This window comes from Fringilla coelebs, assembly GCF_963513975.1.
Source record: "Fringilla coelebs genome assembly, chromosome: 15".
NCBI classification, from domain to species: domain Eukaryota; kingdom Metazoa; phylum Chordata; class Aves; order Passeriformes; family Fringillidae; genus Fringilla; species Fringilla coelebs.
This window is the reverse complement of record NC_140041.1, coordinates 13,750,633-13,763,006: the sequence shown is the minus strand read 5'-3', so window position 1 is coordinate 13,763,006 and position 12,374 is coordinate 13,750,633. Positions and strand designations below refer to the sequence as shown.

General features: G+C 42.7%; 1 protein-coding gene across 1 annotated transcript in view; it reads right to left on the bottom strand.

The window, feature by feature from the left end:
* Positions 1-12,374, bottom strand: part of GALNT10 (polypeptide N-acetylgalactosaminyltransferase 10) — a gene marked incomplete at its 5' end in the record, with an annotated part of 75,652 nt that overhangs the window by 37,798 nt on the left and 25,480 nt on the right. Inside the window, one exon of the mRNA XM_084215783.1 lies at positions 220-322. Within this exon, the coding sequence (XP_084071909.1) occupies positions 220-322 (103 nt within the window). The remainder of the gene's footprint in view (positions 1-219; positions 323-12,374) is intronic.

Sequence of the window (12,374 nt, the reverse complement as noted above, 5' to 3'; positions counted from 1 at the left end):
AATTTGCACCTCAAAATAGCCATTGTGGAGTTGAGGAAAAAGGAATTTAACTGGGATCAACACACTTAAAGGATTAACAGATGAATTGGCTTTAATGCTGCATCATGTCAAGAACATCACCTTGACCCTAAAATTGAACATATTGTTCTACCCTCAGCCTACCAAATAAAATCAAAGTTACAATCTGTATTAAAACACTTTTATAGCAATCTTACATACCTACACGCTCTGAGTCCCTCCTTATGGCTTCTTTGTTATGCCAGTCCTTTTTCCTTTGTCCATCAGCAAAATAAGGGTCCTTCTTTTGCCTCACATATGGTGCCTTTTCAACAAAAAATTGGATATATAATAAATACACAACAAATGAAACCTTTCCACAGCAGCCTCCCTTTCCTGTAAGAGGAAATTAAACATCTCCCTTTAGGTAAGATCATCACAACAAAGTGGCTTTTAGCCTGAAAGGGGTGAGGGAGGAAGTGAGTTTTGCTTGTCTCAGAACTTTATCTGTGTCTGTTAAGTGATATTTTTCTAGGCACCATCACATATGCAGAACATTATTTCTTAATCAGAGAATCTACTAAAATCTCCCATTATTATTTTGAAAACCTCCAATACATCTTACAGCCTTTTTGTTAATTAAATAGGATGTACTGGGAGACCTACTGCAGGATCGTTATTAATGAGACACTACCACACCTGAATAAAATCAAAATAAGATTTAAAAGGTCCTCTATTAAGACTCTTGCTGCTGAACCCAATTAGAGATTCTATTTCATTATGTTGCTCCTGAAATTCAAGCCATGGGTGCTTTGAAAACAAGTCAGCAAATGAAGATGCCCAGAAATCCAATGTCTCCAGCTCACCTCTGACTGCTCAGGATGGAGACTCACACTTGCTGAAGGGGAGTCATGAGAGGCACTGCAAAAGCCTTATTGATTCACATCATGCAGGGAAGGCAAATGCAGCCCCAGAGCAGCTGAGCTGGTGAAAAACCACACACTCCTGTCATGGAAGGGCTCACCTGCACTCACAAACATAAATATCAAACTAATTTGCTTAACCTGCTTTGTGGTTTTCCAGCTGTCCCATTAAACATCACTGTTCTCCTGCAAATTCCTGCCTGGTGATAATGCCCCCCCTTCTAATCATTCCCACTAAATAACCCACACCAGAGCACACTGCCATCCTGTGAAATTTTTGCCTCTGTTTTGCAAGAACAATTCTTTGCCAGGCCAGCTCACTGACCAGTCTCCTCCTCTGCCAGGAAAAGTCCTGGAAAGCTCTCACAGACCAGAGCACCTCTTTGCCAGGAGACTTTTGCCAACTTTCTGAGCGCTAGCCTTCTGCACAAGTATCATAATGGGCTCAGGAACAACTGGCAGGTCTGAAATCTCTGTATCTAAGGACTTTTTTGTCTCTTGTTTATAGTGTTCTGTACTGAATGCACACACCAGGAGAATCACTGACAATGCCACGGTCCCTCCTGCCATTTCCTGGGATTAAACATGTGAAAATCCCTTAAAAGCAGTTGCTGTGGAAACCCCATCCACCACTGCTGAGGAGAGCATGGCCAGAATGTCCAGGGATTGGATCCAGAAGGAAAAACACACAGTGCAACTCTGAACCTCACAACATCCACTGTGACTGTGGGAGCCCAGCACCCCAAATCAAACCCAGACAAAGCCAGCAGGGAATTCAGGCAACCTAGAGAAAAAGAGGAAAACTCAGACCCACCAGCAAACAGCAAAATCCAATCTAACAGAGCATTGCTAAAGGGACTTAAATCTCATCTCTTTCTGGGACTTGGGTAACTTAAAATTAGAATTGCAGAGGCACCTCCCTTTCCTCTGAAAACACCCTCTGTCCATTGCTGCAGGTACCCATGGGGACTGCTCTCTGTGCTGCTTTTGGCTGGGGTGGAGTTAATCTTCTCACAGGAGCTGGTAAGGGGCTGTGACTTGGCTTTGTGCTGGGAAGTGTTGATAAAACAGGGATGTTTTTGTTGCTGCTGGGCAGGGTTTAGCCAGAGTCAAGGCTTTTTGCATTGCCCTCAGAGAGGAAGGAGGCAGTGCATGGGAAGCTGGGAGGGGACACAGCAGGACAGCTGTCCCCAGGGACATCCCAGACCATGTGCTGCTGCCCTCTGTACATAAAGCTGGGGGGAGGAGGAGGAAGCAGGGGTTTTTGGAGTGATGACATTTACCTTCCCTGCTTTCCTGGGAAGGCTGAATGCCTGCCTGCCAGTGGTAAGCAGGGAATGGATTCCCTGGTTTGTTTTGCTTTGCAGGGTTTTTGCTTTACTTTTAAAACTCTTTCTCTCAACCCGTGAGTTTTCTCACTTCTAACTCTGCCAGTTCTCACCCCCACCCCACGGCGGGGGTGAGCTGCCAGCTGGGACACAACCAGGACACATTCCTTCAGAAACACACTGAAATGCACATGGGATGGATCTGGAGCTGTCCTCCACAACAGCTCCCAAGAGACAGGAGAGAAGTTTGAAATACACCCCAAAGGATTCACACCAACATCTCCACATCCCTCTGAGGGAAGTCACAGCCCTGGGCTGGGGCAGGAGGGGCATGTCTCACCATCACACAGCTGTCCCACCACAGCAGCAGCCTAAAAGCCATTAAAAAGCACTTGCAGCCATCCCTGCTCAGTGTGTGCAGCCCCAGGCTCTGGGCTGGACTGATCCTTGTGTTTGTGTGCTCAGTGTAGGATAATGTGTACAGGGAAGTAAATTTTCTGCACAGCTTCAAGCCATTCTTCAGAGGGGTCAGCAATGTGCATGTAAACATCCTTAGAGCAAGCAACAACCTAATGCAAGCAATTTAAACCCTGAGATAGAGGGAAAGCAGGCACACCATCCTCCAGGGCTGCTAAAATAAAGGAAAACAAAACCAGAAAAAACAAAACACAGAGACTGCCACTGCATTACCCACTGCACCAGCCAGGCAGATGGACAGTAGAAAGTCAAGCACACAGATGTATTTCTCTCAGTCCCAGATAAATTTACACACAAAAGCATCGGTGAGCTGGGTTAAGCTAAGCCTGTCAGGGCCACACATATCAGTAATTTGTAAACTTTAAATTAAGCAAGAGGGGAAACTATGAAGCACATGCATCACTTATTCAGACCCCTCTGAACTGCAGTGTGGGACTTCAGAGGTGCACAGAGTGAGAGTTATTGCTCCTGAAGTGCTGGGAACAGGCTCTGTACTGCTCTCAGTCTGAAGACTAACAAGGATCACCACTTCTTCATGTTGGCACTGACAAAATGAAACGAGGACTGTGCAGGGTGAGTCATTATCAGCTCCTCTGCCTGCACTGCTCACGGTGCTTCTGCCCTGTACAGCTGACACCAAACTGTCCTAATCACACAGGACAAGCACAATATGAACCTCTGCTGAATCAACAGAAACCTCCAAGTGGCTTTTAGAATCCTGAAGGGTAGACACAGTTCCAGGTCATGGCAGACATGCTGCATTCTGGAGCTTTTTGTGGTCTTTGGCAGAGAAGTTACCTTAGTTCATCCAACAGTGGAGTCCTCCATTACATTTGATTCAGCCTGGGTAAATGTTAAGAGGTTAGAATATTTCTTACTGTATCCCTTGCAAGCAAACATACAATGCTTACACTGGTTTTGCAGGTCGCTGTTAAAACACCATAACTGAAAAGTCTGCTGTGAGTCACTGATGAGTTCTGTCAACAGTGTCTAAACATTAATTTTGAAGTGACTTGCAGTGCTAGAAAAGGAATATCAGTGTCTTTGCCTCGGTGACCTTGCCAGCCCTCACCATCCACACAGCCCTGGAGGGAAGGTGTAGCTGCAGCAGCCAGATCAGCATCGTATTTCTGGTTAAAAACCACACTTTCAACACTAACTTAATTTCAGACCACCAAAACAAGTCTGTGTGAACTATAAAACATTTGCCTTCCCCCTGCCTGACTGCAGTTCTCTCATGCCATCACTATCAGCAGAGCTGTGTAAGGCTGCAGGCACGGTGCCACCAGGGCAGAGGAAGGATGTGCATGGATGTCCTCAAAATCCCTCTCACTGGGAAAATGGGCAGGGTGCTGACATTGATGTGATTCTGGAAGCTCTTCTTCTTTCTTGCTTTCTCTGCCCCCACCCCCCTCTTTGTAAAAGATGTCTGAGGCTCTAGAAATCCAGACACAGCATACAGGGACCAGAATGTTGCCTTTTTTAGTGGTTTCCTTCAGGGATGCTGCATGGATTTGACTCAATTATGCAAATTACATAACTCGATGATACTCCTTCAACAAACGCTCTAGACTGTGATATCAGAGCAATCTGCAAAACACAGCAAGTTTCCTAGGACTGACTTTTTCTTTAACTCTTAAACAAGCATCTCATTGATGGGGAGTTATATCATACATGTAATGTTGTATTTCATCTCAATTTCCATTCTCATCCATTCTCACGAATTCAAACTGCATAGCAGGAGGTAGAACATTTTTGTCCAAACCCTCCACCACATCCCCCCTTATGTGCATTTTATCTATGGAATGCAGTGACCATTGTTTGAAAACTGGAGCTGTCAATTCTGCATGGTTAGGGTAAATTCACATTATGGACATGGATTTCTATCCCTATAAAAGAGGTCAGCAATTTTCACTTCTTCTCTGCGTTAGCTTCCCATTTTGCAAAAATATTGCTGTTTGTTTTTAATGGTCAATTGTAAACAACACGTAAAAAGCAGATTTTAAAGCGTGAAGGTTTCATTATGATCATCTACTCAGGCTATGTAAGTGGACCAGCCATTGAATTCCAGCCAGTAACTCCTCCAACAAGCCCATAAGTTCTATTTCAGCTCAAGCACATTTTCTTTCCCTTAAGAACTGAAAGTTGTTTACCACTAAGGAGTAATCACTTCTCCAGCATTATCTTAAACTGTTCTCCTGCCTGTTTCCAGCCTTCATTTTTTAAAAACTGAAAATGAACTAAAGTAGAAAGGCATATTAAGCAATACATTGAAAATGGATTTAGACAGATTGCTGTAAATAAGCCCCTTCTGTTGTCTACCACACTGTTACTTAACACGCCGCCAAAGCAATTGATCAGCGTTCAAACGCCAAATGCACAAAACCAGAATTTTAATTTTTTGTTTAATCACTATTTAGTGTGCCTGGCTGCAGCCAAAATAAAAAAAAAAAAAAAGAAGTGCAGATCGAGACATAAGCCAAGAGTTTTCTACACATGAGGAAAAAAGATTTGCTGAAGCATTTATGTTAACCATAATGCTGTACAGATCTCAAACCCTCTTCAAACATTTGTTTTGCTGATTTATTATTTTCTTTCAAACCAAGGAGCTATAATCAGACCCATCATTTTTGGAGACAGCATCAAACAGGGCATCTGCTTCACTCCAGACCTCTTCATATATCCCAGCACCTCAGCAAGGCTGTCTTGCACTTATATCCTGCAACAAGATGTTGAAGATGCCAAAATAATTCAAGAAAAACAACAGGGAAAGGGAAAGCGGGAAATAAGAACCATTCCTCTATTTATTAAAGGAATTGTCAACATGAGGTGAACTCACTGGAACACTCAAGAGCACACACCTGGGAACAAACCAGTTGTCACATTCTGTGACATGACAAGGCAGAAAGAGAAAATATCCATAGGCAGATTCTTTCCAGTCTTCCAAAACCTGCAGCACCTGAGGTGTTTCAGGAAGCAAAATGTGAGGGAAGCCAGGTCTAGCAGAAAACAGGAGGAATCCTCCCTCTCACTGCAGGAAACTCAGGTTTTAATGATCATGGGGCCAAATGGAAGCAACCCTTTCACAAATAAACAGATAGCAAGTGTTATTGTACCATGAAGAAATTAAATTCTTTTTTTGGTTTGTCAGAGCTCTATCAGCAAGTGTTGAACAACAAACTGGTACAGCACTCACGCAGCACAAACAGACTCCATCCTTTTCACTGGCAGGAAAACAGCTGAGACTTCCAGATGAGCTAATGAAAAATAAAAATATCACCAGCATCAGCTGGAGGCTGCTCCTGGGTCAGGAAGCTGAGCATAACCTCAGTCAATCAAAGCTCCTCATTTACTGGAACAGGAGGCAGCACACTACTGGAAAAAAAGGCTGCTGAAAGCCTGTTGTGTGATCTACCCAAGTGTTTTCAAAAGGTTAATTTTTGAAGCTATTTCAGTCCATAAAAAATTTAAAAGGTACATTAACATAATTCATACCTTCAACATTTCAGGAACTATTATAAGGCCATGCAGGACTAAATGGTACCCCATCATGCAGAATTTTTAAGTGCTTTCAAAGACAAAAAAGCCAAGTTCATCTTCACAGCTTGTTGGGACTCACATCCAAGCAACAGGTTTGAACCAGACCTGAATTTTTCCTGCAGAATGCTATACCTTGGCCATCATTTTCTTTCCTGCCTGTAACACCAGTAATACTGAAATTCAGATTTCTGCTTTGTTTTTGAGGAGGCCAAGCTTTGGAGCATGGCAATATCCTGATTCCTTCAGCAGCAGAGCCCCAGATAACTGTGGGTACTCCTGGATCACTCCTCACCCCATGTCAGAGAATGAAACCACAGCTGGACCAGAACCAGCTGAAGGGATCAGTGCAGAAAGGCACAAAGCAGAGCCTTTTGTGCAGAACACCCAGGGATATTTGGGAGCTGTAGAGTTATTAAAGAATAGGTTCCTTGCAGAACACCAGCTACTCAGTGGATGGGACAGCCTGCTGCTTTCAGGTGACTCTGCTTTTTAATGCAGGAAGTTTTTTGGATCAAGTGCTAGAACAGTACTTGTTTGAACTGAAACTCCCTCCTTCCCTTTAAATTCCTTCAGTTAACAAGTTTTATTCAACATCAACTGCTGAAAATCCCTTAGCACGAAAAAATAAATTCATCTTGCAAAGAGTCCTGGATCATCAGTGGATTAAAGTCTGCAGACATCAGCTGAGGACAGTGATATGACATCCAGCTTAGTCATCTATCTCTGTCAAACACCTCTCACTTTGTTCTTTGCTTACCTGTAGATATAATATTGTAGTTTGTGATGTCTGCTGTTCTGAACTCACTGTTTGACTAATTGAGCCCAGGGCTGCAGAGGCACAGCACCTTCCAAGGTCAGCACAGAGCACCAAGCAGCATTCTCCTCCCTGAATTTAGGCACATCTTGTGATAGCACAGCAGTTTCAGTCTCAGACTTTCCTTTCAGCTGTTAAAACCCCAGCTGGCCTAGTTTTAGAATTCATTTGCCCACAAGAGCTTTCTCATCTTTTCTGCTCACTAAAACATTTACAGCCCTTTCCATCTCCAGAACTGCTCCACCTCCCACACTGAGCCTGGCTCAGGAATCTGCTGAACACCCTGGAATAAGCTCCTGCAGGCATTTAGCTGGGGTAAACCCCCTTGTTTTCCCCTCAAGCAATAGGAACATTTCTTTGACCTTGCTCTAAGATACAGCAACACCCTATAAAATTCTCAAACAGTATCTCATACCATGGCTAGCCTCTGGGAGACAATCCCCTCCTCACCTTTCCTGAGGTACACCAGCCAGGGGGAGCTTGGACAATAAACATACAAAATGAAGATGCAGACAGAAGTCTGCATCTCTCAACTGCCATTCCAAATGAGATTAGACTTCCCACCCCTCCCACCTTCCCTTTCTGCTGGAAACATAAAACTAGATGAGCTCTCCCAAGGAACCAGGGCACATTTAGTGTTTTATCACACGTCCAAGAGCTGGTTTTGCACTGAACTCCTGGCACAAACCAAGGGCATGAAATCCAGAGAGATGCATTTTGTTTTCCACAGAATCTAGAGCTAGCTGAAGCTGTCTTAAATACAGCCTTACACATGGAAGGAGGGAGCAAGCTGGTGTGGAGATCAGTTTGAGAAGTGACCATTTGAAGCAGAACCTGGCACGTGTCTGCAGATAGCCACACTCCATTTAACTCAGCTGAACAGCCCACAAGGACTAGTGGCTTTCCTACAAGGGCAAACTTTGAAGCACTGTTTCTGAAATCTGACTTTCCAGTAAGACTTACAGATTATGCTGCATATGCAAAAATGGGCAAATAATCTGTATTAAGATTTAATAAAAATGCAGGACACAAAACCTATTAATTCCATCATTTTGGTGAATTCCCTATACTCAATCCATAAACTCCAGATCAGATTATAGGAATGTTAAGCCAATCAAGGACTGCTCAGATGAACACAACTTCCAAATATTTTACACACAAGCACAGAAACACACTCTGTATAATATTAGCAGAAATCTCATTAAAAATACATCAAAATGAGCATCCTGAATATCCTCAAGACAGAAATACTACACAGAGGTGAAATTCCCAGCACTCAACCAATACAAGATGACAACTCAGGTGGTGCTGCATGTAGGCAGACCTGGCAAATGTGTGACTGCAAATTTGACTTGTTCAGTTTACAGGAAAAAAATGTACAGCATTTCTAACTCTTTGAATGATAAACCATGGTAATTTTGTCTTTCCCTCAGTGGAATCCACTTGATTGGGTCCTTGGGAAACCCTGGTATAAGTCCTGGTATAAACTGGCATGAAAAAAGAAAACAAATTATAATAAAAAGTTAAGGCTGCTAATGCTCCAATAATCACTGAAGCAAGGACAGGGAAAAAATCTACCTGCTAGACATGCAAAAGAAGAATGCTAAGTACTTTCCACAGAGACAGACATTTCAAGAGAATAACAGTTGATTTTGGGGATTTACCAATGTGCAAAGTATATTACCAGGACACTCTGCACTTTGTGATAAAGGCACAAGTGAGACTGCACTAGAACATGTTTTCTGAGGTAAGATGAGCGAGGCAGTTTGAAAGCTTGCCAACAGTTACAGTTCATAATAGTAAACAGAAATGCTCAGGATTTTGCCCAAAAAAGCAGGCAGAGCACCATAAGGCATCCATAAGCCTGACAGAGCTGCTGTAGTCTGCAACAGCTGACAGTGTAGATCAGATATTTACCTTTCCTCATGGAAACTGGGCTGCTGCCAAACTTACACAAACAAAATTCAAGGGCACATTATGGAAGGTTTGATGCCTAGTGAGGGGCAAAGATTTGTCAGCAAGCACAGTACACTGGCTTCAGAAAGGTTAATGCTCTTCTGAAATCTCCAGAAAGGTAAAAAAGAGACCCAATGTTCAGCACTATGGAAAAATATATTCCATCCATACAAAACCTACGTGACAGATATGACTCAAAAACTGGAATAAGAACTGTAGCTGCCACTTTGTTGTGTGCCAGGTACCGAGAATGTGTTTTATATCAGCACAGTGCTTCCCACAGCAAGCTGCATATCACGCTTAGAAACTGTTTCTTCTCTGAATTTTGAAAGCTACTAGGAAAAAAAAATAAATCTGTATTTTAGGTTTTTTTCCTTGAGCCTCGACCCATCATTAGGAGTTACAAATAAAATTAATGAAGTATCTCTAGCCAGATACTTGAGAGGAGATACAATCTGACTGTCATCTGTGGAAGAGTCAGACCCAAACCCAGAGGATGGCAGAACCTCTATGAACAGCATCCACCAACACAGGAATGATCCCCAGACCTGCTCTGCCAGCTCACCTTGCTCAGCAGAGCATGACTGCAGCTTAACCCTAAACTGTCCCTGGAAATGCAGACAGCTGTACAATAAATACTCAGCCAAAAGGATTTTAGGGAGAATTTAAGCCATCAAGAGGCCTACAGATATTTTCAGAGTGCACTCTTCCTCCCCATTTATCTCCTGCTACCAGGAACAATTAGCCTGCCTACATAAGACACACATCTTGAACCAAATATTACCTCCTAGTTCCAATAAAGCAAAAAGAAACACAAGCATTTTTCTGTTTGATTTTCCACTCTTCAGGCAGTACCTTCAGTGCTGACACTGCTCACTTGCCTTGCAGACACTGGGAAATCAACAATCACTCTGACAGCTTTAGTTTAGGAAAAAAAAAATCATTGTTTTCAATAAACTTTTACTATTACTTCAGGTGGTGCTCCAAAACAGATTTGCTGCCTGATTCCCACCAACAGCATCACCCTCAGCACAGCTTTATCTTAGCAGCAATGCAGAAAAACCACAATTTTCTGGCTTTCATCAACAGAATACTCCTATTTCCCTTTTAGGTATTTAAAGATTTTAAAGTGAATTCCTTACCACCTTCCTGGCAAACTTGATGCTTCTTGACAGTGTTATGTTAAATGTTGAACTGAAAACATCAGCACTGAAAAGAAACATTTAACAGGGCTCTTCTTCCCAAGGAGTCATTTAACTGCTGCTCACCCAGCAAATGTACAAAATTCCCAAATTCTCAAAAATCAGAGTAACAGCACAAAAATCCCAAATTCAATCATCAACCTGTTCTAGGAGACCAGGTCACCACTGCTGGGGGGCAAAAGTGATTCAGAGAACACACATATCACAAAATTATGGACTAAAAAACCCAGCAGGAACCACTCAGGGAAGGTTATCCCATGGACAAGTGCTGAGCACCCTAAAAATAACTTGGATTTACAGTGATGTTCAGAGGCCTCTCAGCAGTTACAAGCTGAGGTGCCAAGCACACACACCCAGCAAGGGAGAGTGTCTGGCACCCCTTCCCCAGGGAAAGCTGGCAGAGCTCCCTGCAGCACTCCTGTTCCTGGGCACCCTGTGTGCATCATCTCCTCACACTTCCCAAGTTTCATACTCCTCTCCCAAGCAAGCTGCTCACGAGGCTTCACTCCAGCCCCTTCAAACACTGCATGAAATTGGGAATATCACACATCTTTATGCCACCCCAAGGCTAAACTGTCCACACCTGCATCCTGGGGTGAGCTGAGGCTGAAGCAAGGACAGGAAAGGATCAAGTCCCTTCTAGAGGTGCCCTCAACAGTGACCACTGAGCCTGGTTTGGGTGCAATAGGGGAAATAAGTGGCTGGAAAAAGAAATTAATTGGGTCTGGGAAGAAGCTGGTTGACAGTGTTAGGCTGCCTGTGGAAGGCAGATAGTATTTCCAATAACTGAAAGATGCTGAACACTTCTGGAGAATTGAGGAAGAGCAGGGCTGGGGATGCAGACACCAAAACATTGTATATGTCTAAAAGGTGACAAATCACTTTTGGATGTCATCTTTAAAGTGACAAACTGCTGCTAACTACAGCAGTGTCAGGATTAAAAGGGAAGAAACAAGCAGACCAGGCAGGCAGGAGAGAAAAGAGAGGTGTCACAGTGATGTAAAACTGAGCACACTGAGTCTTGTTATTGTTAATATCCAGATTGGAATTCACTCAAATCTAATCAAAACTTACACATTCTGATGCAAATATTCAGGTCATGTGTCGAAATAATCTTTGCCAGAATCTTTCTAGACCCTGTGAAATTATCTATCGATTTCAATACTGGAATGGAAAACAGGCTTGTTAAATCTGCTGATGTCGCTAACTGGAGAACAGGATTAAAATTCAAAAGCAGTCCTGGCCACAGGAAAAAAGCATCAAAAATTTAGGATACAATTCAAAGGGTAAAGAAGACATTAGCTGCACAAATGTGAGACTTCAATGATTTTTTCTGCAGCTGTTCAGCAGCTGTTCTATCATCATGACTGTATGGAACTCTGTCCTGCTGTTTGAAAAAAGCTAATTTCATCCTGAGATATTTACAAAAACATCACACGCAGGAAAATGCAAAATAATGGATGCTGATGAGGGCAGAGATGACTGGGCAGAAAAGGAAAGGCATGCATTACAAATAGCCCTCACACTTCTCCACACTGCTGCAAAGAAGAAACGGCCAAGGCATGAAATTAGAAGTACCACACATGGAATTATGGAAGAGGCTTTTAAACTATGTGAGAAATTAATATATTCCATCCTGGTCCAAGAGGTAATTAGACTTTGAGGAGTTCCATTTCACCACAAGGATCTTAAGGAAGGTCTTTCCCTTGAGAATACACAGAATTCCTGAAATTTTACATGTCCACTTCCTGGATAGAGTTATAGCAGCCAAACATCCTCATGAGCATCTTTCAGGCATCACATTAAAATATACCACAATATTTTCTATTTTCCTAGACCTAATCTAGCTCCAATAGCACAGCAGTACTAAATTCCAAAGAAGCTGAATTATTTAGAGCATTTACTGTCCTTCAGGGTCATTACAAGAGTGTAGAAGTTAGCCCTATGATAAAATATAAATTCTCTTCTCTACGGCATAGTCTGACCTCGCTATAATGAAGCTCCATGGGACTGAGAAAAATTGCTGTACAGCAGGACATTCTCTGAAATACAGTTTTTGTAGCTTCTCATACCAGAATAAAGAAGCACCCAATTTGACTAGAATGTGTTATATCTGATATTTTTACAAGTCTTGCTC